This window comes from Camelus ferus, chromosome 8 (genome assembly GCF_009834535.1).
Source record: "Camelus ferus isolate YT-003-E chromosome 8, BCGSAC_Cfer_1.0, whole genome shotgun sequence".
Lineage (NCBI taxonomy): Eukaryota > Metazoa > Chordata > Mammalia > Artiodactyla > Camelidae > Camelus > Camelus ferus.
In genome coordinates this window covers 51,580,136-51,606,723 of record NC_045703.1, presented here as the reverse complement: position 1 = coordinate 51,606,723, position 26,588 = coordinate 51,580,136, and the positions used below count along the sequence as shown (strand labels likewise).

The 26,588-nt window shown below is 39.7% G+C and overlaps 1 protein-coding gene across 1 annotated transcript in view; it reads left to right on the top strand.

Annotated features, from left to right (window-relative positions):
• Nucleotides 1-26,588, top strand: part of NHSL1 (NHS like 1) — a 58,347-nt gene that overhangs the window by 27,544 nt on the left and 4,215 nt on the right. Inside the window, 4 exon segments of the mRNA XM_032485022.1 lie at nt 10,357-10,549; nt 14,784-14,915; nt 20,424-23,636; nt 24,163-24,295. Of these exon segments, the coding sequence (XP_032340913.1) occupies nt 10,357-10,549; nt 14,784-14,915; nt 20,424-23,636; nt 24,163-24,295 (3,671 nt within the window).

The window sequence follows — 26,588 nt, the reverse complement described above, 5'->3', positions numbered from 1 at the left end:
ATAATAAATTAGTTTAACACTGATGCTAAAACCTGACTGCACAAAGCAGAAGATGAACTGGCCAATCTCACTCATGAATATAGGCATTAGAAATTATAAATAACTTATTAGCAAATATAATCTAGTATCTCATTACAAGGTGAATATTTCAAAATCAACCTGAATTTATTTCAGTAGTAAAGTAAGGATATTCAGTATTAGGTAATTCAGTCATACATTAATCGTACTAATTGGTTTGAGGAGAAAAATCGTATCAAAACCATAGATACTGACAAGGTATTTGATACAATTTAACAACCATTCTTGATCAGAACACTCAATAATATGGGAACAAGTGGATACTCATAACTTAACGAAATGTATCTGCCTTGTCATCAAGTCCAACATAATTTTTAATGGACTGTTCTCTTTACAATGAGGCATAAGATGGACATTCACAGTCACTGTTACTACATTTTATGAGAAGAACTAGCCAGCACAATTAGAAAAGCTGTAGAATAAAAAAATTCAAAATAGGAAAGACTGAGATTATGTTATCATTCATCTGTGCTAAGTTTGTATTCTTGGTGAATCCAGTAAAATCAAAGTTTAAAACAGCTATCAATAACAGAATTTAATGACAGAATAGTGTATATATATATATATATATATATATATATATATATATATATGGCATAAAATTAATGTATAGAAATCAATAACTTTCATATCTACAAAGGCAAGTTAGAAGATATAATAGAAAAAATCTATTTTTCTTTTCTTTTATTGAAGTGTAGTTGATTTACATTGTTGTGTTAGTTTCTGGTGTACAGCAAAGTGATTCAGTTTGAGATACACACACATGCACACACACACACACATATACTTTTTCATATTCTTTTCCATTACGGTTTATTATAAGGTATTGAATATAGTTCTCTGTGCTATACAGTAGGATGTTGTTTATTTTATATATGGTAGTTTGTATCTGCTAGTCCCAAACTCCTAATTTATCCCTCTTCCACCCCCTTTCCCCTTTGGTAATCATAAGTTTGTTTTCAACGTCTATGAGTCTGTTTCTGTTTTGTAAATAAGCTCATTTTTATCACATTTTAGATTCCATGTGTGATATCATATGATATTTGTCTTCCTCTTTCTGACTTACTTCACTTAGTATAATAATCTCTAGGTCCAACCATGTTGCTGCAAATGGCATTATTTTATTCTTTTTATGGCTGACTAGTATTCCATTGTGTGTGTGTGTGTGTATATATACATCTATATATACACACATCACAATTTATTTATCCATTCAGATGTCAATGCCATTTAGGTTGCTTCCATGTCTTGGCTATTGTAAATAGTGCTGCTATGAACATTGGAGTGCATGTACCTTTTCAAATTAGAGTTTTCTCTAGATATGTGCCCAGGAGTGGGATTGCTAGATCATGTGGTAACTCTATTTTTAGTTTTTAAAGGAATCTCCATACTGTTTTCCATAGTGGCTGTACCAATTTACATAGAAAAAAAAAATCTTTTTAAAATAGATATAGCAGACAAAGTAACTAGAGGTACATTTAATAAGAAAAATACAAGATCTATATGAAAAAACTTTAAAATACTGTTGAAGAATAGAACTAAGATTTGAATAAATGAAAAGACATACCATGCTCTTAGATTAGAGGCCTCAGTATCAAAAATCTGTAAGTTCTGCCCAAGTTAATTTTAAAAAAATAACACCAAAAAATGTTACGTAGTATTATTCTGTTTTAGTTTGGTGTTATCTGGGGGGATGGGAAGAGGAGGGAGAGGACTGGAGATGCTGAGTCTAAGGTTCCTGCCTGGGAAAGCTGTAAAATACAAGAGGAATGAGGAAGGAGAACCAGTGACCAGGTATTAAAACATGAAGAGTCAGAAATCACTCCAGTGTGGCACCTGACTGTACAGACCAGTAGGACAGGATGTTAAAAACAGAATACAAAGTCCAGGAATAGATCTAACTCTTCAGGGATTTAGCGCATGATCAAGATAGCATTTCAGATCAGATGGGAATTCATTAACTGTACATGGGGCTCCAGGCTGACAGTTTATGGTCTCCATATTAAGATCAAGACCCCTACCTGCATTCACTTAAACGTCACTCTAACAGTTGGGGTCATTTTAAATACGGAGTATATAGAGGTCAAATAAGAGGGGAAATTCTGCTAGGAAGACTCCTTACTTTGTATTTCCAGTGGAGGAAGGGCTATGGTGAGGAGCACAGTGAACTGTGTAGAAGGGACAGGTAAGTTAACAAATGCTTAGGAACAAATGCTTGGACATCAAAAGAGCTATTTAGGAAGAAAACACCTAGTTGCATTCAGCAAATATTAAGCATCTATTTTGCGCTTAGGATAAAAGCTTTCCTAAAATGAGAGTTGCTAATAAGGCAAAGGCTAAGGACATATAAATTAGAACAGAGAACCTAGGGGATGTCTTTTCTAGTTATTTATTCTGGCTAAGCATTCCAGAATAATTTTCCTGATGCAAAACATTTCCCAAGTAGGACTTGTGCTTATGGTATAAGGAAAGGTGTTTTGCTAGTGATGTCCACATATATCTTTCAAAGTAGTGATATGGTGTAGCAAGAAAAAAAAATACTTGAAATATTTCCAACTATATATGTCATGTATATCATCTAAATATTAAACATGCTGCATGAAAATGCTGCTGCAAAGGGATCCAGAAATCTCAGAAAATACCTTTCTATTCAACTGCGAAAACAAAGAATAAGTCATCGCTTTGGTATTGTTCCGGTCTTGACATTTCTTTGTTCTTTCAGCTTTCAGTGTGTACCAGGGACTACCAAAGGGGTTATTCAGGTATTTGAAGGAAATTCAGTTATAGATGACAAAATACTTCCTGTGAGTTGAGAGGCCATCTCTTCAGCTGCCATTGTTCGAGGTTACGTTTGATGATCTGTTCACTGAATTGGGGAAACATTCACAGAGGCCCCACTGTCTCAACAGAAAGGATGTCAGTCATGAGTTACTCAATCTCTTGCATAAAATTCACCCCCAAACAGGTAAATTAGACGAGATTATGGCAATAAACGGTCGGCTTTAACGATATTGATAGAAACTGAAATTTTCTTTTCTAGTTTCTGTTTTCCTTTGAACTGGCATATTGGGTTCTGTTTTAGTCTTCCCTGATAAGAGATATTTAAATCGAAGGAGGACTTTTAACATGACAGAAGGACAGTAGCCTTCCTCTAGAATTACAGGTGTAGGAGGCTTGTAGAACGTGATGTTTGAGAGCACCGGTCTGGGGCAGCCTTTCCACCTGTCAAGCTGGTGGCCTTGGGTAAATTGCTTCCCTCTGTGAGCTTCAGTTTCCTCAACTATAAAGAATTATAAACCACATGCTCTGGCCTGGCTCAAGACAGTCCTGGTTTACAGCCGCTATCCTGTGTAATTATTTAAAGCACCCCTTTCACTGTCAGAGGTGCTCCTGTTTTGATAATAAATTGCATGATTACCTTACCCACCTTGAGGATGGTTGTGAGGCTGAAGTGAAGTGATATTTGTAACATTCTTAATGTGCTGCCTGGAGTATAGCGGAGGCTCAAATGATGATGACTAGTGTTTTTTTAAACTGCTTGGTTTTTCAAACCAGGCTTCAAAGAAGTTAACTCAATGCAGTGTCTGGTTTTATGAAAATTTAGCCACTCTTCCAATCATTCTAGGTCTTTTATTCCACCCACATAGAATTTCCTGCCTAAGGCAATGAATTTGAGAGGTTTCAGCAATTACTAAAATTTTTCTAATTGTTATGTCTTCATAGATTATCTACGTGTAGAACTACCAGTGGTCATACTGATACTAATTTTATAATAATAGTAAAACACTTTAGGACTTTCTCACAAATTATGTCTCATTCTCACAAGGATTCCCATGAAATACATATTGTAATAATTATTACTATCATTCTAACGATCTGGAAACTGAGACTCGGATACATGAAATTACTTTCCCAAGATCACAGAGCCAGAATGCACCAGGGAGGACATGAACACAGAACTTCTCACCTTCTAGTTCATTTATTTTCATTGCACCATATTGGTGAAATAAAAGGGCAAGATTGCTAAATTACCCAAATTCCTTCACAGGATGCCTGCTGTTGCCATTTTTCATTCTGACTTTGACTTACCTGGTATTCATTCATTCATGCTATTTTTAAAAAAAAAAGCCATATAAGTCCTGCTTAGTCTCAGTATCAGACAGAGCCCCTGGCCTAGGGTAGCTTTCAGTCTAGAAAACATTTATGATGACTCATAAATGACCCAGTCATTTCTTACTGGGTCTCTCCAGGTGAGTAATTTCAGGACACAGTGGAAACACACAGAAGTTAGTAGTGGCTCCCTGTGCTCGCTGCTCTGTGATTTGTGGCGCTTGTTACTCTACTCTTGCAGGCAAGGTGAGAAGATTGGGGTCTTGTCATTTCCAGGCCTTTGTGCATTCAGACAGTGAGGGTGGCTCTAGTAACTTGTTACAGTTTCTCTTGTTGTATACATCCCGTGACACTGAAAGAGCCTGTCTTCCTGCCTGCCTTCCCTTCTAGGTGGAGAGATAGCATCCCACTATGTTGATCTCTGTAGTCCCAGCATGGTGCCAACCACCCGGCACCTGGAAAAGCTCAGGGGCCAGAGGCTGGGCTCAGTGCTCTCTGTGAGTCGCTTGGATTGTGCCCAGGTCACAGGTGTATCTTGGAGAGATTATATCACTTGCTTAAGATCACATGGCTTTTAAATCCTGAAACTGAGCTTGCTGTCTCTTTTTCAAAAGAGCATTATGAGGTATAATTTACATTAAGTAAACTACACATATTTAAAGTTTTGACATACAAGTAGATAGACATGGGACCATCACCACAATCAAGAAAAATGGTGAACACACCAATCACCACAAAAAGTGAGCTAGGATTTAAATCCAGATCTGCGATTCCAGCGCCCCAGTTTTCTCTCCAACAGTGAGTGTATGGGGAATTGAGCCTTAGCTACAGCGCCTTCCTCCTACCCAGTCTCTTAGGGGAGTTTTGAATTGTTGAGATCATAGAAAGAACATCTTTTTCAACCCATCATCCATCAATAAAAAAGTGGATAAATGAATGTATTGGAATGGAATGTATGCTTCAGTGAAACGGATTAATTATAGGCTCACACAACAACATGGATGTGTCTTAGAAACATAACGGTAAGTAAATAACACTAGAAAGAGAATAGTAGCATTTTTATAAAGACAAAGCAAGTTAAATATGTAATTTAGACATATTTATACACACATATAACAAAAAGTAAGGGAATTATTAACATGAAATTCAGGAGAGTGGTTACCTCAGCGGAAGCAGGGAAGAGTATGGAGGGAGATGCAATTATTGATAATCTTTTAAGTCGTGGGTTGAGTAGTGGGTTCTTAAATATTCATTATGTTATGTTATGTACTTTGTATATATGATTTATTGTAATAAAAATATCATTAAAAATAAGAAATTAAATAATCACTTTGAACATTTATGTTCACTTCATATGTGATCATTTACGTCCAAAAATTTTTAAAATTCAATGTGTGGTAAGAAAGTTTAGAGCCCTTGATGAAGAGGCTAGGTTGTTGGTAATACACTGAATAGGAGAGAAGGAAAAGGTGAAATTATTGAACAATGTGGATGTAAAAACCACCACCCCTAGTTCTTGTGGTGGTGGTTGGGTTCAGAGAGAAAAAAGGATTAAGGAGAGAACAGAATTAAGTCAGTATCTCTCTTGTCTAAGTATAATAAAGGTAGAAGGAGTGTATAGTCAGAAAAGACTGCAAAAGTTTTGGAACCTTATGAAACTTATCTAGAATCTTTAAAAAACAAGAGTCAACCCATGAGAGTCTTAATTCTTGAGAGAAAAACACCACAGACTAAGTAAGTGTCCTGTAAAAAGCACTGGAATGTATGGGGATTTCCTTGTGAATGGTGCTCTATATAGTTTCACCTGTTCTGTATCTATTTTTATGTAATAATTGGTAAATGAATGCCAAGTTTAGCTCTGGCTGTAATTAGGTTTTCTAATTTTTTAAAGCATAGCAAATTTTAAAAAACAGCCTGAGCAAATGTATTTCACAGTTAAACCCACTCTTTGGTAACTTGGCTGTCTGCCAAAGAGACCATGTTTCAGGCCCCGCAGTCCATCTGGTGGGAGCTTGTCTGATTTCCAGACAGGACCTAGTAGTGTCTGAAATGCAGGTCTTCTAGCATCCAAAATCCACAAGACAACTGCTGGTGTGGCAGGTGATCTCTCTTTCTACATTAAGTGATTTGACACAAGGAATCGTGGTCTCTTAAGTCGCATTTGTGACTGTCCATTCCTTCCAGGACAAGCATATGGGGTGTTAATGAACACTCTTGACCAGTTTACAGGTTTAAAAACTACACTGAAGTTCTGAAAGCAAGGCAACTTTAAACTCAATATTTGAAAAAAATAATTCACCCTATATTAAGAGATCCATTAACATAATACTATTTAAGTTAGGGTTAGCTTGAGTTGCTCAAAATGTCCAGCTGGTAAATGACAGAACCAGGATGCTGACACTTCTTGTTTTTTCACTCCAGAGTATACTGTTCCATCCACTACACCACACTGATGACTTTATTGTAGATTTTCTAAAGGTTTTGCTCTTACTTAGAGATATAAATGGAGATTTTGTTTTCAGATTGGAAAACTTAGTAACTTATTGAAGATATTGCCAAGTTGTTATTTTATACCATTTAACAGCAGAGGCTTTGGGGTCAGCTGTGGGTTCTAATCCCAGTTGCCCACTTGTGAACTTTCCGAAAGTAAAGTTGCTTTACTCCATTTCCTTATTCATAAAATGAAGCTAATGTGAAGATTAAATGAGGTACCAATTCCTATAAAGCTTGTGACCCAGGGCAAGGCACTGAGCAATCAGTTACTAAATGGTGACCCCTTTTTAGCTAAAATTATGAAATAGCTCTCTATGTAGTTCTCCTGGAACTTACATTCTCATGGGAGAGAAAACAAGATAAATAACTAAAATATATATACTAGTTATATGTACTAAATAGGAAAAAGAAAGTAGAGAAGGGAATATAAAATATTGGGGAGGAGTTGAAATTTTAGGTAGGGTGAACAGGTGAGGCCTCAACAAGAGGACTCTTGACTAAACACCTGAAGAATAAGAAAGTGCTATCTGTGACGATGTCTAAGGGAAGAGCATTTCAGGTGGTGGGAGCAGCAAGTGCAAAGGCCCTGAGGCAGGAGTGTGCATGGTTTGTGCAAGGGACTGGATGGAGAATGGTGTGGCTGGAGTAGAATAAATAAGGAATAGAATGATAGGTGATGAGGTCAGAGATAGCAGTGGACATTCATAGGTCATGTAGGGTCTTGTAAGTCATGGTAAGGGTGCAGAGGAGTAACATGATCTGACTTATATTTTAAAAGAATCCCTCTGGCTTCTTTGTTGAACAGTAGACTATTAATGGAGGGAGGGAAGGGTAGACAACAAGGTCAGAAGCATGGAGACCAGTTAAGAGGCTAACATAAAAATCCAGAGCATTGGAGTATCCATCTTAATGGAGTAATTTTGATATGTTCTGCCACTGAGATGCATGAGGTTATTCCCTCTGCCCTGGCTGTATTTATAAATACTGAGAGGGATGGGAGTCAGATCATTCTGGAAGTCATACCATCCTGTACTTTAAAACAAAATTTTAGCAGATTGTGGCACTGTATAACAGTCCCATTTGTGTATAACTTTATCTGTGCCCTGCTTGTCTGAGAAATTGTCTTGCAAATAAAGGGAGCACTTTATAAAATAGATTACCATTGTCAGTTGTCATACTGGAGCAATCCCTGGTGATTGTCCCGTGGCAACAAGGCTAAGCTGAAGCACTGTTTCATTATGACGGTTATCGATTCTGACACTCCCAGTTAACTAGAAGCTAAGTAGGTTACAAGGGCTGATGAGCACCACTGAGATGGATACAGACCATAGAACAGTGCTTTGTCGTCTCCCTCTGCAGACGTCACACGGAAAAGGGAACCCTCCCTGAGGGTGTCGCCCTGCTATTTATTCTCCATCAAGCTGAAGCTTTACTTTTCTTTTAAACTTTTTTGGTTAGGAATTGCTTTGTATGGCCTTTGAAATTTGTGCTACATTTCAAGATTGCCTGAAAAATTATTTCTATGTGTATACATCGGGAATTAGAGTAACCTACTAACTCACTAGGCTGAGATTCAACTTCAGGCATGTGACCTTGACACATACTGTCATGAAATTCTCAAATAAAATAAATTTTAATTTGTGTGTGTGTGTATCTTCAGCATGAGGGTAGATAATATGTATTATAAATCAAGTCTCATGCAAGTGTTACAACTGCAGAAAGGGTGGAAATAATTGATTTACATCAGTATGGCTTAGCAGCTGTTGCTGACTCAAAAATTCCTTTGCTTGTCCTTCAGGGATCTATAGGGATTGTGACCACTTTAACCAGTGTCAGATCAAACATGAATGGATACAATGCAATTTAGGATCATAATAGGATGTCAGTAGCATATGCTTCTTCTGAATTGAGTCTATTTATTTGTCAGTTTAATTACAAACATTTCACATTTTCCTTAGGTGGCAGTGAAACTAGATTACCATTTTACACATTTTATGTACTAATAATATAAAGTCTAAAATATTGAGATGTCTAGTTATATGATTTATTTTATGTTTTTATTTCTGCAATGCTTCTATTTTTGTTAATCTTCTTGCAATAAAAGAAAAAAAATGGGTACTTGGCAATTCACAATTCTGTTTTCCTGAAGTCGCATTTTATGTGATCAACACTTTCACATCGGTGACGTTTAATAGTTGTAGACATTTTGACAACTGTCATCTCATTAAGTTCAAGAGTAGGATGTGGAAGGTAGGGAGTATAGCCCTATTTTACAGCCAAGGAAACACCAATGTTTAGGAATAGCTCCAAGGTCATGTAACTGTCAAGTATATAGTGAATAGACTCAGGCCTTTGGACTGAGCTTCAGACTCAGCTTTGGACTCAGCTTCAGGAAGGGTAATAGCAGTAAATAGTGATGAAAGTGTTTGAGATATCTTACTGGTGCATTTCTGTAGATGTCTTACTAATGTCCTTTTAGAAACTTGCATTAAATCCAGGAAGACATTGACACCTGTTTTTTAGCAATAGATAAATCTTCACAAGCATAATGTTGAATGAAAGAAGTAAAAGAAAATACAGTATGATGCCCCTTAGAGGAAATCCAAATACAGACAAATGAAGTTGTGATGTTAGAAGTCAGGGCAGCAGTTACCCTTTTGAGGGGTGTGTGGTTGGGGGTTGTTGAACTAACCTGGGTGCTAGTTACACAGGTATCCTCTTCAGAAGGTTTATCGACTTTTCATTCTCAAGTTAAACTTGTCTTAAACACCTTAGGTGGTAGTTTAAATGCTTTTGACTTGAAGAGCAATTCCTCTCTGTTTATTATAAACTGTCATTTCCCAACAAAAGTCATTTAGCCTTTTTTGTTGTTTTTCCTGAAACCAGTGCATTTCTTTTGATTTCTTGGAGTTTTCCTCATCATAGAACCAGCTGCCGTAAAGCCATGGTGAAGTTCATCATAAAATGCTTGCCCAAACAACCTTCTTCCTTGCGCTGTTTAAGATGGTATGGGAAGAAAAGAATTGAAGAGTGCTCCCCAGTTAGGATGTTAATCTGTATCAAAACAGACACTGCTAGAAATGTTTTCATGGGATTCTGATAAGGCTTGGAGCAGCGCTTCAGTCAGCTTCTCATAATTTAACAATTTCACACTGATTTTTTTTCCATATAAATGGTTTCAGAAGAGCACAAATAGTTGAACAACAATAGCTCTGTCATTTTCAAAATGTTCCTTGAGGTCAGAGCCTAAAGGAAAGGAGATTGAAGCTGGAAATTACTTTGAGCGAAACTAAATCTTAATAAAAATAGAAACTGATGGCCAAACCCATGGTGTTTCTCTGGGTGTCTAATGTTAAACTAAATCCATAAGCTTTCTGATCATAGTAAATATAGAAAAAGGAAGAAGAACTTAAAAGATTTTTGTGGGTCAGCAAAACCTTTAGCAGTCCTCATGGCTCAGAGACTAAGGCCTCTGTGAATCACATATATTACGGGTCACACTCAAGATGATGAGCAGTTAGTTCTCTTGCAAACCATTGCTTCTGTTCCTAAATGTGATCAATTTTTTTTAAACTTGCTTCAAATCATTTTAATTAAAAAAAACCGAAACATATTTTTAAATGTTTCTGCCAGCATTTACACACTATGACTTTCTCTTACTTTTTTCCCCTGCAGTGTTCTGTCTCTTCGTCGGAAGAGGAAAGACTTATTTCCACCAGGAGACCTAAAACGCCAACCTCAAGTGACTTCTCTGACCTTAATACTCAAACCAACTGGACCAAGTCACTTCCCTTGCCAACACCAGAAGAGAAGATGCGACAGCAGGCCCAAACAGTCCAGGCTGATGTGGTTCCTATTAATATAACCGGTATGCTTTGCTCTGCAGACAGGTTCAAAATGTCCTGGGAGAGTGACTGTGGTTTTTTGTTATGTGCTCTTAGCATGTCGTTTATACATCAGAGGGAAATAGCTGTGGTCTGACTTCCTGTTCTTTGCTTAATGAAGAGAATACTGAAACATATATATGTGTGCGTGTGCATGTCAAATAGCTGTTGCTTTTAGATTAGAAGACTGCATCACCAAAGGGTGATGTCAGTGGTCCAGCTATTCATCAAAAGTGTCTCTTTTTTAATTGAATTGCCTTTTTGAAATATTTTGGCTGTATGGGAACATTCTCTAGATGTGATCTTGGATAAGAAAATATTAGGTTTTCCTTCTAAAAGTCTATTTTAACTCATATTTATAGAAGAGAAGAAGTAACAGTTTTGTGATATTTCTGAATGATAGATTTTCTTACCTTCTTGTTTTCTCAAGTAGAAAAGGGGAGAAATTACTGGAAATAAAAATACCAAGTGAATTAATAATAACTATATCTTTTTAAAAATGTGATAGGGCAGTAAAATTACATCTTAATCTCCATAAATTGAATTCTGCAAGTATCAAATAATAGTCCGTTCCTTCTGAGTATAAAAATTTTAGAACATGTTACATTAAGCTGGAATATGATTACTAATTGCCCAATGTGAAACTCAGGTTCTTTCAGAATATTATATTCAGAATATTATATTTATGATAATTAAAGCTCAAAGACAATATTTCACAAACTTAGAAGAGCTGTTGAGAGAGCAAAAATGTTCTGCTTCCATAGCCTGCAGAGAAGATAGGTCAGTGGTTCAGGGAGTGTACAAAATGCAAAATAGATGTGTAGAGAGTTAATAGCTTCTGCCATTAGACTGTGTGTTCAAGAGAAATAGATGATGATAGTTATGACTGATAATCAGCCCATACAAAGCATGGCCTATAGGGCTGAAACCAAAAAAACCCAAAAAATCAGGTGATCAGTAAAAATAAGTTTTCATAAAAAATTAGGATGAAAACCCACAGCACCTTTGCTATGTTTCTTAGGCTATTGCTCTTGGCTGCTGTTTAGAAAGCTTTCTGCCATGGCACTGGGAAACTTGTAAGGGACTAAAAACATTTGCGTAGTTAATGAAGACTTTTTAAAAACCTTACAGGATATTTGAAAATTACACTTAAAACTCTATTTTGAATTCCTGAAGAAATTTAATAAGTATGTACATGAATTATTTTAAATTCCATGTACATTTCCCCCACATTTCTGATAATTAAGCCTTAAAGAAATAGCATGGCATTTTATTCTATTTTCTTTGCAAATAACACTGTTGATTTTTCTGAATGTGATTCTCATGTTTTTTTTAAAGATTCTTTTTCTAAGTAGCTATGTTACAGAATAAAGTTTAAGACTTAATGCTCAGTGAACTACAGGGGTGCATATTTTCTGCAAGAAAATGCATTAGATGACTTGATTGATTAAATGCAGTAGAAATGTAATTACATTATATATGATTAAATGCCTCTGAAATAATATTGTAAGATAAGAAGATCATGCTATGAAATGTGACAGTCTTTAATGGAATTAGGGTAAAATGCCTTATCATGAGATTAGGCAATTTAAAGCAGAGTAACTAGAGCTTTAGGAATAAAGAATAATTTGCAGTGAAATTCATTGTCACAACAGCAGACAGCGTCAGTCTCTTCGAGCTTCATTCTCTCCTGTTTGATGACTAAGTGGATATGAATTACATGGAGTTTAAAAGGAGATCTTGAAAATGCCACACAGAGAGGGTGAATGACAATAAAGAAATGAGCAATATAAGTTATGACAAAGTGCAATTTACTTTTAATTGAGTGATTAACATTTTCAGACATGTAGAAAGCAAATCTAATACCTAACCTCATATTTATTGATCCATTTTCTGGATCTGTGTGTTGACATATACACACGTATATTTCATAAAGAAGTACTTTTTCTAATATTCTGGTATAAAGAGGCATTAAATTAAAATGTTTACTTTTAGTGGTTGAACTGACATAGGTTATACCGTTTCCTGCTCTTTAAATGACACGTTTCTAAAGCCCTAGAAGACCTTTCGACATAACAGCGCAGCTTCCTGTAGGGCATTGTCATGTGCTCATGTATTTGAATGAACACTGGTCCTCTGGTTTTCAGTACAGTTTGGCAGGGGGAAGAATTCTGATGAATATATTATTTCAAATCCAGAGACATGCTCACCAGGCATAGAGGTAGAACATTAGCACAATGAGCCACTGGCTTGAAAATGGAGTTAATCCCTTTAGTCATAGTCCTGTGGGGACTTACCATGTTCTCAGAGTTGGAGAGGAAAAAACGTTTAATATAAAATGTAAATATGAGTATATTCCATAATCTGTCATGTGGGATAACAACTCTTCCACCTGGAAGATAAATAGAAAGAGTAAACATACTTTAACAGTTCTTACAGACTGCCTTTGTACTGATGTTTGAGCTAGCTAAATGGATTTCTTAGTAGTAACCATGACTGACTAATGCCACTTTTCAATGCAGGGGAATAATTCAGTTCCTCTCAATTCAATAGATATTTACTGAATAACTGCTTTGTGTCAAGCATTGAGCTGCATGCCACAGGTGACACTAAGGTACATGATCATGATCCCTACCCTCCAAAAACATATAGTCCGACAGGGGTGACAGTCCTTCTAGGTCACAGTGCAGGATGGAAAGATCGGCACCACTAGTGGTGTGTTTCTTAGTTGTCCATCCTCACGGTTTGTTTCTTAATTTCCTTGGAGGTTGGGTGGTTTATCTTTTGTTTTTGTTTAGAAAGCAAAACTGAAGACTAAATGCAACTGTCTATTAATATTTTGTCCATTCTTGATGGCTTGATACAAGAAAATGTTTCTCCTCTGCTACAGGGAACTAACAGACCATTGAAGTCCTGACTTGCCCCTTATAAGAGCCATGTATGCTGTTGTACATGGTGACCCCTTTGTCACAGTGATGGTACCTTCTGGTGTTTCAGTGTCTTCTCTAAATCATTTATGTTTTTCTCCATTAGGAACAAAGTTGCAAGCATTTAAAAGCTGGCAAGCATTTATTTAAGTTTGTTGCTTTGTAGGTGAAATGTGTTTTGATCATTCAGCACTTTTCTCCTGTTTTTGGTTAGAGCCTTATCGGTTCTAGTCACAATTTTCCCTATTAAAATAGAAGATACACTGTTCACAATATACCCACTTTGAATGTGTGTTAATATTGCTAAAAAGAATAAATAATTTTTATACTTTTCTTACAACATAAAAGTATGTATTTTGTGTGTATGTATGTATTTTTAAAATCTCTTTTGGAGGAGAAGAACCATTTAACAAGGTCGATGCTATAAAACGTTCTTTAACTAAACTGGCAAGTAATTTAAAGCAGACCAGTCAATAACCAATACGTTATTATTTTATGGTTTCTCATGGTGTGTTAATCACACAGCTTATACACTAGAAAGAAACAAAAAGCCCTGTGGATGTGGTATTCTCGGTTTGATTGCAACATTACCTGAAATGTCTGAATTCAGATCAGCTTTAAAAAGTGATTACAAAGCAACGAGAAGCAGTTCAGCTTTAACAACAGCAGTGCTACTGGGTCTCATTGTGATAAAAGTACTTTATCATTATAAGGCTTTTCCTTTTTCATGATCGTTGTATCTCACACCATAGCAACTACCACAGTCTATCCAAATTATCAGCCTCCTTGACTGAAGAAAGAGCTCTTCATGCAATGAATTCTTGATTATTTGTTTCATCCCATAGGACAAGGCATTACATCTCTGGAGATGACCGGATGAATCAAATATATTCACTGACGGCACTGCATACACGCTGATACAAAGCGTGATTTTGGTGACCAGAAGACCTTTGTGAAACATTTCCAAAAGGATCCATTTTTAAATTACGTAAAATCACTCTCCCAGCGTGTTAGTCACCAGTTTGCATTTGCCACTTCAGCTCATTTGAAAATGAGCTCCAGGTGCTTCCTTTGGAAGGACACACATGCAGAGAAATTGGAAAACAGCCTTATGACGATAATGTGCTTTCCTTCCTTTTTTGCCCTTCAGCATTCATTCATCATCGTTTGACTGGCTAACATCATTATTAATACCTTCTTATCATTTTACAACGAGCTGCTGGAAGAAAGTGCATGGTGTCAGCTTGCTTGAGAATAACATTGCTTTGCTTGTTCTGCTACTCTACATTAGGGGAGAATTTCGATCGCCAGGCCAGCCTTCGGCGGTCTCTAATTTACACAGACACTCTGGTAAGACGACCGAAGAAAGTCAAAAGGAGAAAGACTATTACAGGAGTCCCTGACAGCATACAGAAGGAGCTAGGTATGGCTCATCAGAACTGTATTCTGTTGCCCCTCATTGCTACTCACCAGTACTACGCTAACCTCATCGGTGGTGCTTATAAAATCGATACATTCTGATAGCCTTTTGGTGCCCCAGAGGGCCAGCTTCTTTCCTGAATGTGGCATTGGGTACAGATCTTAATACCCCAAGCAGATGATGTATTGAATTTGGATGGGAAGGTAAAGGGAAGAGTGTATATGAAAACTATCAACGGGGATGGTAGAAATTTACAATAATGTCATCATCTCTGTGTACCTTGCACAGTGGGCATCTCCACAATTAAATTTACAGTTTAAGATTTCTTAAAACCAAAAGCTCACTCTAGGACTTCAGATTATAAATGTGGACTTCGTTAGTTATACTGACAATATTGATGGCATTTTGTCATCGAAGAGACAGCAATGGAGCATAGCTAGTAAATACCAGGACAGCAGGAAATGGTGATCAGTGATGGATAACGCCTCAGTGGTACTTCCAGTGAAACTAGTCCACAGCTTTTTGATTCAGTATTTTGCAACCTGTGATAAAAACAGAAAACAACCAAAAAATTTCTTTTGGCTGGTGGAGAGGGTTATTTACTTCATTATTCACACATCCATTTTGTTTCTGCCTATCTTTATATATGCTTTTGATGATCCTTTCTTTCTTCTCTGTCTACATTCACTTCCTCTCCCTGTTTCTTCGTGGCCTGTCAGGAATGTCTGCCGAGGCCAAGAGCAGGGACTCTGGTGCCAAGCTGTCTGGATCTGAACCCTGGCCCTGCCACTTATGCCCTGGGTGGCCTCCTGCTGGTTTCTTCACCTCTCTCAGTCTCCTTTTTCATTTGAAAACCTGTGGCTGGTGATATTAATAGAACCTACCTCATAGGGTTGTTTGAGGACTTAATAAATTTTTACAGGTGAAGCACTTGGTGCCTGGTACTACTATAAACATAATAGCTGCTGTTATAATTATTGTATGGAAATTAATAGTACGTCTCTCAAAACCTGCCTTTTTTCTCTTTGGCCAACCTGTGGACTTAATTCCTTATAATTACTTCACCTGACCTTTTTAGTGTTTGCTGTTGAGGGCTATACTCTAGAAACTCAAAATCATTATTTCTAGATTTGCCTATTAGTCTCTTAGGCAGAATAAGTTTATCCTAGCAACAGTGATGTATCTGTTACAGCGCTTTGAGGTAGCATTTCAGTTTCCAGAAGCTACAGATATTGTTCCTATGTGTTTTTTTGTCCCCCAGCATCCCTACCTACATGCTCTGTATTAGGGAGGCAAGGCTCACTCTTCTTTACCTGGCATTTTCTTTCTTACCACCATCCAGCCCTACAGTATGTGTTCTCTGCCTTCCAGACTGTAACAACAATGGGACAAGAATAGCGACACCTTTCCTCTGCTCTAGGTAACTCCAATGACCCAGATGACAGACAGGTGCTCATCATTTCCCGTGACATAGGGGTTTATTACAAACAAAAGCAAGATTACATCCACAGGGTTTATGAAGTTAGCCTTTCGTTCATGCCCTCACAGCTGCTTTTTTTAGTGGACCAGGCTTCTGTATCCTGTATTTCATTCTTTCAGACTCTTTTTTTTCTCTCTCTCTTTCCTTTAGGTGACAGCTAACTAATTTGAGAAAAAATAATCTGTACTAGAACATTCAGTAGATGTTAATGGGCTAATTTCTTACATTACTCACATAACATTTATATTTTAACTGATCTTTTTAGGAGATGTGCCTTAACCTAAAAAAGTGACTTTAAAGGCAGCCCTTTGTAAGATAACAAGGTTGGTGTTTCAAACATTTAAGTGGCTTTCCAATCAAAATGGGTAGGTTTGGGATGGCTTTGTGCAAAGGGTCTAATAGTTTGACCTAGATAAAAATACATACACATAAGTATTAAATATGAATTATCTATCTGTCTGTATGTAATATGACTTCTAGAACCTCAGAATTAGGAACTTTTACCACTTTTATGACTGAACCCAACCAGTATGGAGCCAGTAACTCAGTTGCCTCTTTGACCTTACTGGAATGCTCTGACCAGCTAGGTGAATCATATCTTCTGTAATTTTAATATTTTTAAAACCAGTGGTAGAGTCTCTGGGCCCACATTCATTTCTCTTTCACCCGTAACAGAGGAAAGTCGCTTTCCCCACGTCGTCTGTGTTGGGAGGGTTGCCAGATGGGAGACCGTTGATGTCACTGCACAGTCGGTGACACGACCTGGGTCACCACTGGAGGTCAACTGAGACACAGCCAAGTTACTATCCAAGTTAGACACAGCCAGCTAACATCTGTAGCAATCCAAGTGGCTGTAACTAACAGCTATCTAAGTTGTTTTGTTTTGGTTTTTCAAAGACAATTAGACAACCACTCTAGTTTCACAGATGGGCTAGTGGGAAGGACTAGTGCACAGAGTAAGGGAAAGTAGTATTTGAATGCAGTAACACTTAGCAAAAAAAAATTGGATCATATCTTTTCTTCCTCTGTTCACTTGGGCAGGGCTTGACCTTGTCCTTTCTCCTGATATTTTATACTTATATGTAAGGTGTCTGATTTGAAAGCTCTGTACAACCTAACGAAGGATGATCAAAAACAGACCTTCATATTTTCCTTAAAAATTAGTCTTTAGATTTAAAGCATAGGGGAGGATGGCTGTGTCAGACAAATTCAATTTTAAACAATATGATTATATGGAAGATATTCACTAGGAAAGATGCAACCTGTCCACTGAACACTGCCCAAGTTGCTGGGGCTTTGGATTTGGATTTTTAAAATCTAGCCAGGGATGCTTCCAGAATTCGACAGTTAATTGTGCTTAATTGTATGCAGTTTTTACTTCAAAATCTGTAGTGGACTCCACAGAGACTAGTCAATATATAATTTTTTAAAATCAAGGTATGATATTTTCTGTTTAAAGCATATTTACGGCTTATAATTTGTTGCCTTCCATTTATTTTTTTTAACATTTTTTATTGATTTATAATCATTTTACAATGTTGTGTTGCCTTCCATTTAAATAACTCAGGCAAAATTTCTGAATTTTACTTTACTCTCATCTTAAGTGTACGTAGAAATGTATTTGAACAACCTGTTACGAGGTTTCATGTTTTAGAATCCTATCTTTTAGATGGAATTATTTTGTTGGTATATAATTATGTTTGGCTACTGAGTAGTTTGGATACTTGGAACTTATTCTAGTATATACTCCCCAAGCAGATAAGGCCTTATTTGAAGGAATTCCCTTCTGAATAATTTTTGCTGGTTTGTACTAAGAACACTACTTTAGACCTGACAAGACATTTAAAAAATTCATACACTAAACTTTAAATAAAGCTAACTTGTAGGTTTCTGTCCTTTTTGATTACATACTATTTTTTTAATTGGACATCCCTTATAGTATTACATAATAACTAAAAGAAAAAATATGTAATTATTTTAAAATAGGGTAAATCCCATCAAGGTTTTTAACAGTGACCTGAGTGGTCTATATTTGTTAGTAATTCCATTTTTGCAATTCTTGTTGTTTAATCAGGATAGCATTTATCTCTGTCCTGTAATACTGTCACACTTTTTGTACTGTGAAAATATTGGAGGATCTGTTTTGGGAACAGAACTTTGATGATGGTCCCTACAATAAATAATACATGAGGGTTTTTTTATGTATTTTTAAGGTCTTTAGAAAAACATTGCTATTTTAATAAGAAAGTTTTATTGGGCGAAGAAATGGCTGATGAAGAAATGGCTGTATTCCCATTTTCAGAAGCCTAGAATGGTTTCACACACAAAATTGTTACCTAAGAGACTCACGACTTTGTTTATGGCCCTTAAAGACATTTAATAATCTACCACTGACCCCATGTACAAATTGCTATAATTTTGAAAGAAAAAGATATCAAAATCTATCTCAGAATGGAATAAGATATCTTGAATGTTTGGAATTGAGCTGCTGCAAACTGATACAGTCTTACAGATCAACCCCCCACCTTCTAAAATACTAAACTGCAAAACTCGTACCTTTTATTTACCTTAAAGTAGATTTTTCTTCTGTTTCTACCCTTTTGCCCACTTCCCCTCTTTCTGAGGGAGAACATCATAGGTACACGTGTGAGTGTCTATGTGCAGTAAGCGTGCTTAGCAGAGGGGAGGAGGAAGAAATAGATCCTCTCTACCAAAGATGCAAATACAAAAATGATTCTCCATCACCACAGTAAGGGAAAGGGCCTTATGCTGGGCAGCCTTCCTTGTAGGGCGACATCTCCTGTGCGGTTGATACAAGAACATTGCCGCCATTTGCTATTTGGCTGAGCTGTTCTATCCAGTCAGAGACATGTGCCATGTGATGGTTAATTTAAGCGGGGCAGGGAGGGAGATCTCAGGAATCCCACCCACCACCAGGTGAACAGGGATGCCAGTGGGTGCTCAATTCTCATGCCTCACCGAAGCCTGTGATTGAGATATTTTCAGGTCCTTGTTGGATAATGACAACATAGAAAGAGTTATTGTTTTGCTACTATTTTTTCAAAATTGGATTTGTCCTAATGATTACTATGCATGGATTGATTTTTTTTCCTGTATACACTTGGGTAAGTTCTTGGCTTCATTTTTTTTTTTTCTTTAAGCTTCTCTTCTTTCCTAGGTAGCTTGAAATCTTCACCTACACTTAAGGATTTTTCTCATCCACTACCCTCCCTCCCTGTGCACCCTGCCTCGTGCTTCTTCTTCTTCTTCTTTTCTTCTTCTTTTTTTTCAAACATACTGTTCTCTCTGGTTGTAAAGCTCCAAGAAATGAATAACCCTAATCTGAGGAAATGTTCACTGGATTGGTTCCTGCTGCTTTTTCCCCACCAGAACACAACAGATTGCTATTGAATTTTGAATGTCACCAACAGACAGATGATAATGGCTTAAGATGGATAATGAAATGTTTGAAACACAGATGGGCATGTAAATCATCTTTCTTTTTCTTAGGATTTCCTTCTGACATTAAAAAAAAAAATGTAATTAACACTGTTTTACACCAGTACCCCTTATAAATGGTATCTCTGTAGCCCTATTGTTGAACTGCTGCATTCATCTGTCTTTGGGAAAGACAGTCACCGCTTGACAGATGTTGTGTGCAGTCATCTGGTGGGTGAGAGGCTACCTTCATATCTTTACCAAAAGGAGGTTATTTAAAAAGTAAATCTTCCAAGGAACACTCAGCCTTGATCTCAAAGGAAGTACCTGGGAATTCTATATGCAGCGCTTAATCTGTAGCTGGATTTGAAGAACACATTTAGAGAAGTACATGAAATTGATAATAAGAATTTTCATTTTGGGAGCTATTGTAACTACTTAATTACATGCTCACAGGAAAAAAGAAATTAGATCAAATAGAAAAGATTTAAGTACAACAGAGCAGAGTCAGAAGAGGTCAAGGGATCAAGGTAATGAACCAAGACACTGATTTTTCTTTTTAGGTAACAAGCCTCTTTCTGCTTTATCTCCAGCTTCTGGGGGCACTGGCCAAGATGATGGTGGTCACTCAGTGTTCACCCCAGACCACTACTCTACACTAGGAAGGCTTGGCAGCTGTCGAGCTGCCGGGCAGCGCTCAGAAACCAGGGATTCCAGCTGTCAGACTGAGGAAGTGAAAGTGGTACCACCTTCAATGAGGAGAATCCGAGCACAGAAGGGGCAAGGCATTGCCGCCCAGATGAGCCACTTCTCAGGCTCCTCTGGGAACATGTCTGTGCTGAGCGACTCTGCGGGCATCGTGTTCCCTTCTCGCCTCAACAGTGACGCTGGTTTCCACAGTCTTCCGCGGTCTGGAGCGAGGGCAAACGTTCAGTCCCTCGAGCCACGGCTGGGCGACCTGGGCTCTGCAGAAGACGTGGACGGCACTTCCCCCTACCAGCAGGGTCACCCACATGTAGATGAAGACTTAGGGCATCCAAGAGGTGCCTCAAGGACTGGGACACCTTTGAGACCCAAATCCCAGGAGCTGAGGCACTTTGAGGCTGAGAACGTGACAAGCCCGGCGTGTGTGGTTTCTCCTCACGCCACCTACTCCACCAGCATCATCCCAAATGCCACACTCTCTTCCTCTTCCGAGGTTATTGTGATTCACACTGCTCAGAGTTCAGGGCAGCTGGACGGTCAGATTACCAGCTCATCTTCGTACACAAAGATCAAATCCAGGGACCACCCCCTCTCCAGGCACAGAGAAGCTCATCATTCTCCCAGTGGTAACTGGACTGAGGGGCACACCACCATTTTTTCACAGGCCTCGGATCCCCATTCCTCCAGTGCAAGCGCACTGCTGTCCCTCTGTGATTCCACGGTCTCTCTCAATGCTGGAAATCGGGAAAATGGGTCCCAGGCCATGGCCTATAACTGTAGAAACAGCCTGAGCTTCCCCGCCCACCCACAGGACGTGGATGGCAGGAGCGAGTCCAGTTACTCAGGCGGCAGGGGGCTCGGCAGCTCGGAGCCCTGGGAGTACAACGCCTCGGGGAATGGGCGGGCGTCTCCACTGAAGCCACGTGTGGCGACTCCCGGTTACTGCACTCCTGGGAGTAACATGAGCAGCTGCAGTTTGGACCAGACGTCCAACAGAGATGACGCCCGGTCTGTGTATTCAGAGGACCACGATGGCTACTGCCCGTCTCTGCACACCGACTCTGGGAACCTGTGCAGTGGCAGCGACGGCCTGGGGAACCCCAGGCACAGCGTGGTTAATGTTTTTGATGGAAGAACTCAGAATAACCCAGGGGACCGGGCAAATTACCAAGACAAATCCCTTTCGCGAAGCATTTCTTTGAAGAAAGCGAAGAAGCCTCCCCTGCCGCCCTCTCGGACTGACTCTCTGCGCAGGATTCCCAAGAAGAGCGTCCAGTCTCACGGGCAGGTGCTAAACGAGAGCCTGATCGCCTCGCTCCAGCACTCGCTGCAGCTGAACCTCCCCGACAAGGGCGGCACCTCGCCCTCCCAGAGCCCCTGCAGCGACTTCGAAGAGCCCTGGCTGCCTCGCTCCCGCAGCCAGAGCACAGTGAGCGCGGGCAGCAGCCTGACCTCCGCCACCACCCCCAACATCTACTCCCTGAGCGGGGTCACACCGGCACAGAGCGACACGAGCAGCGTCAGGTCCGAGTACACAGACCCGTGGGGTTACTACATAGACTATACGGGCGTGCAGGAAGACCCCGGGAACCCAGGTCGGGGAGGTTCAAACAGCACTGCGGCGCCACCTGGAAATGGGCCTGGCCACCAGCTCCCAGAGGGGTCCAGGGCCGCGATACCCCAAGTGCCCGGTGGCACAGTCAAACCAAAGATCACATCGCCGGAGAAGTCGCACAGAGTCACTTCTCCGTCCAGTGGGTATTCCAGCCAGTCGAACACACCCACCACACTCACCCCTGTGCCTGTGTTTTTAAAATCAATGTCACCAGCCAATGGGAAGGGGAAACCCAAGCCCAAGGTACCAGAAAGGAAGTCTTCTCTGGTATCTTCAGTATCCATCTCTTCCTCCTCCACGTCTCTTTCCTCGAACACTTCTACAGAAGGAAGCGGAACTATGAAGAAGCTGGATTCGGTGTTGGTGTCTCCCCTTGCCGCTCCTCCTCTGCCCTCTCTTCCATCTCCTCGTCCTGCTGACAAGTCTCCTTTCCTCCCTCCTCCTCTTCCTGTGGCAGATTCCCCTGAGGGCTCCCCTCTGCCTCGCTCCCCCCTCTTTCCCCCTCCACCCCCAGAAGTTCTTACTCCCCTCTGTCCCCAAACCGATGCCTGCTTTCCTCCGCCCCCCACGGCACTTAGCCCCCTTGTTCTGGATTCATCTGCTTCTCTGCCACCTCCACCACCTGCCTTACCCTCCTCAGTGCCTCCACCTGCCCCACCCCTTGACCCCAAATTGATGAAAGATGCCAGGCCTTTCAAAAAATCTGGCCAGCCAGAGCCCTCCCAGGAGGCTTGCAGGCAGCCTTCCACCAAGGAGGAGGGCAGCAGACCCCCCATGCCACTGGTCACCACAGAAGCACTGCAGATGGTGCAGTTGAGGCCAGTGAAGAAGAACTCAGGAACCGAAGGAGCACTGTTTCATGAACACGCATCTCAGGAAAAACCAACTCCAGTCATTCCCCAGTATCATTTAAAGCCATCTGCTTTCCTGAAGTCCCGAAATAGCACAAATGAAATGGAGAGTGAAAGCCAGCCTGCCTCCGCAACAAGCTCTCTCCTGTCTCCTGCCAAGAGCTCTACTCAGGGTCACCAGGACAGTGCGGCCGAGCGCAGCCTCCAAAGCCACGGCCCAAGCCGCGCCGGGAATGCAGAGGCTGGACCCGGGCCTGGGCCCACCCCGCCCCATGAGCCTCCTGGCCCATCGCCCAGCAGGAAGCCGCCCCCCATTTCCAAGAAGCCCAAACTATTCCTCTTGGTGCCACCTCCACAGAGAGATTTCACGGTGGAGCCCGCAGAAAACGTGAGCGAAGTATCACCCAGCCCCACGAGAGGAGAGGCACAAGAGAGTTGTGCAGACGGGGCAGGTTCCGATGAGTCCGACTCTGGCAGCTCGGTTCTTGCCGGAGGAGCTGTAGGATCCAAGTCCCTGGGCAGAGTGGAAGCCAATGTCCCCATGGTGCAGCCTGATGCCTTGCCAGCCCCCACGCAGGAGGAGCCGGGCACCGGGGGCAGCGTGGAGAGCGATCTGTCCCTGCAGGACCCAGGACGTGAGTATGGTTTTCTCTTGTTCCCCCTGACCGTATGCAGCTGAGGCGAATAGCGCTGGTGCTTGTTCACGTTCAAGCCAGCAATATGTGGGCTCCCTGTGCTGCCTGGCACTTAGGTTACCAACTTGACATTTGTATGAAAATTGTTTTAAAAATCTAGATCTAAGGGTAGGGCTTACAAAAGGGCAGACAATAGAGGTGGGGTGGTGATGGGGAGGGTGATCGGCAGCAGGCTCAGTATTAAATATCAGTGAGTAATCTCCTGGAGAGATGCAAAGAACTGTAACAACAACATTTGAGAGATTTTAGTCAGAGTTCATCTAGACTTTAACAGCAGAGCATGAGCTTTGACTGTCATGCTCATGTCATTTTCCCCACCTTTGTGAAATATCAAACTACAGACCCCACTGCCTCTCCCTGTGGTTCTCACGTTGTCAAGAATGACAGGGAAGCATATTTGGGAGCTTGGCTAAAGACTGAAATTCAAACCGCTCATGCATCTCACGTCTGCCTGCTTGCTTCATAGCTGGGGTGCGGGAGACGGACACAGTCGGTTCTTCCTCGGAGGCCTGTGACTTCCTTAAGGAAGACGGGAGTGATGAGGTGATGACCCCCAGTAGACCCCGGACCACAGAAGACCTTTTTGCAGCTATTCACAGGTATTCAGACTCCTTACTTGAATCTGCTTTATGAGTCCCCCTTTCCAAACCCTTTCTCAATGTATTTTTCTTTCTTGAGGTTTCTTCTGCCCCCCAATTAGGCTTCATTAACTTAATTGTGGATTTTTTTAGTGTTTCTATAGTTTTATTTTCATTGACTCCAATTTCTGTTTTCCTTTGTTCCAATAATGTTTATGATAATGTGGGAGAGAGAGGCGTAATATGCTGATGGATTTTGGTCAGCACTGCTCTTAGTAGCAGGAAATGCAGTGTCCGTCATATGACAGGGTATTTACAAGAGTTGGGCTAGAGTGGCCAGTGGTCGAGTCCAGGATGAAGGAGGCTGTGTTCTGTGGACTTAAGATGCACAGACTAGCTCTACAGGACTTCTTCTTTCCTAACAGTGTTTTATTTGTTTGCTATTATCATTTTCATTTTACAGAAAAACTAGAATCTTATAGTGTAATTTCTTTGGCCACTTAAATGTTTCAGTAAAAGAGTACATCTTTTTTAAGCAGGAGCAAGAGGAAATAAATCCGCTTGTTACTCTATACTGCTAGTGCCATCTACTGGCATCCAAAATTATTCAGTTTAAAACAAAACAAAACAGTAAATTAACTGCCTGAACTGTTACACTTTTTACATGTGATCACCTTGAAGAGTGAACATGATTTAGCCCTAAACTTTTATTTATTGCCTCCTTTTTCTGGCTACGAGCACCCCCACAACAGTGTCATTGTAAAAACGGGTAAGATTGTATTTGCACAAGTACTTTTTAAACTATGTGCTATGTAAGCCCTTTGCTGCCTTCTAAGATTCTTTAACACAGTGTTTTCAGATAACTCAGATGAATGCCCCCATGCTGCCAAGGCCTTATATTGCCCTGAATCAAGGTGCCTTTTTTCCCTCCTGAAACTAAACATCTATAAAATCATTTGATTCTCTTAGTGAGTAACCTTGTGTCAGGAATGTTTTCCCAATTCTTGGAATCTACCTAGAAAGACTGTTATTGCGTGACATGGACAGCACTAGCTGTGCCAGTCCCTACCTGAGATTCCATGTAAACATCTGACCTGGGTGGGTGGGGGAAAACCAGCAGGTGAATTAAGGTGTTTGTCAAGAATTATATTCTTTATCTCTTTGCTCCAGTATTGGTATAATGGCCCAACAGACCCTAAAGACTGCCTCTTCAACATTGACTGGTCCCTTTGCTCTCATTAGAAATAAAAATGTAGCTAGATATCAAGTTATTCCTCCAAACAAGGAAATGAAAAATGTCACATCCTTTGAAACCAACTTCAGTGCATTTCTAGAGGTTTACACAGATGTTTCTAACATTAATCCTGCTGGAACCCTAATAAGCACTCCATATGTATTTTCTGAATTAAGCTGAACCAATTGGAATTTAACTGTTAAAAAATCCTTCCAAGGCTCAGTGTCTTTCATTTGGTCTGGTATGTGCCAGGTGCTAAACATGCAGGCATATATATCTAAAATAGCATCCAGAGAAGATGTGTTGCCTAGTGGCTCTGTGTACTAAATACTTGGTCTCAGGGAGAAACCCAACTGTTGTGGGGCCAAATTACTACATTTCCTAAAAAAAATGCTGAAGTTCTCTTCTATATTTTATTTTGGCAACCTTCTTGAGGCACTAAAAAATTTCCACTGCAGATGTAGAAATTGGCCAGTCTGTATTGTTCTGCATACACATGATACAAGTAAAGACTGAGCAGGGTATGGATTGCAGAGAGAGAGCAAGGACACAGGCTGACTTCTGTTTGGGTACATAGTTATATAGTTTTAGATAATATATTAGCAAGCATAATAGGAACCCATCTAAGATCTGTGATTTTTAGGGCTTTATTTTATATCCTTCAGCACCTAAGCTAATAACTTAATGGAAAGAATATCTAAATTGAAACAGCTTTTAAATTTTATAATGCAAATTAATTCACTTCAGATTTAAAGCCAGATGGAAAATGTGGAACACCAGTTGAGGTGTGAAGTTTTTATATTTATTGAAATAATTAGTTTTTAAGCCAGTGTTAACTGTTTAAGCACTTTTCCTAGCCATCTTCCTTAGGAATACACATATTTTATGTGTGTATATATATATATATATATATATATATATATATATATATATGTATTTGTGTAAATATATATTATACATATATATTTATATGTATATATGTATAGTGTATATGTGTGTATATACATATATACTTATATGCAGAGAATTTACCTATTTAGATTTAATTCTCATTTAAGGGGGCAGTTGCTCTTGAGAAAC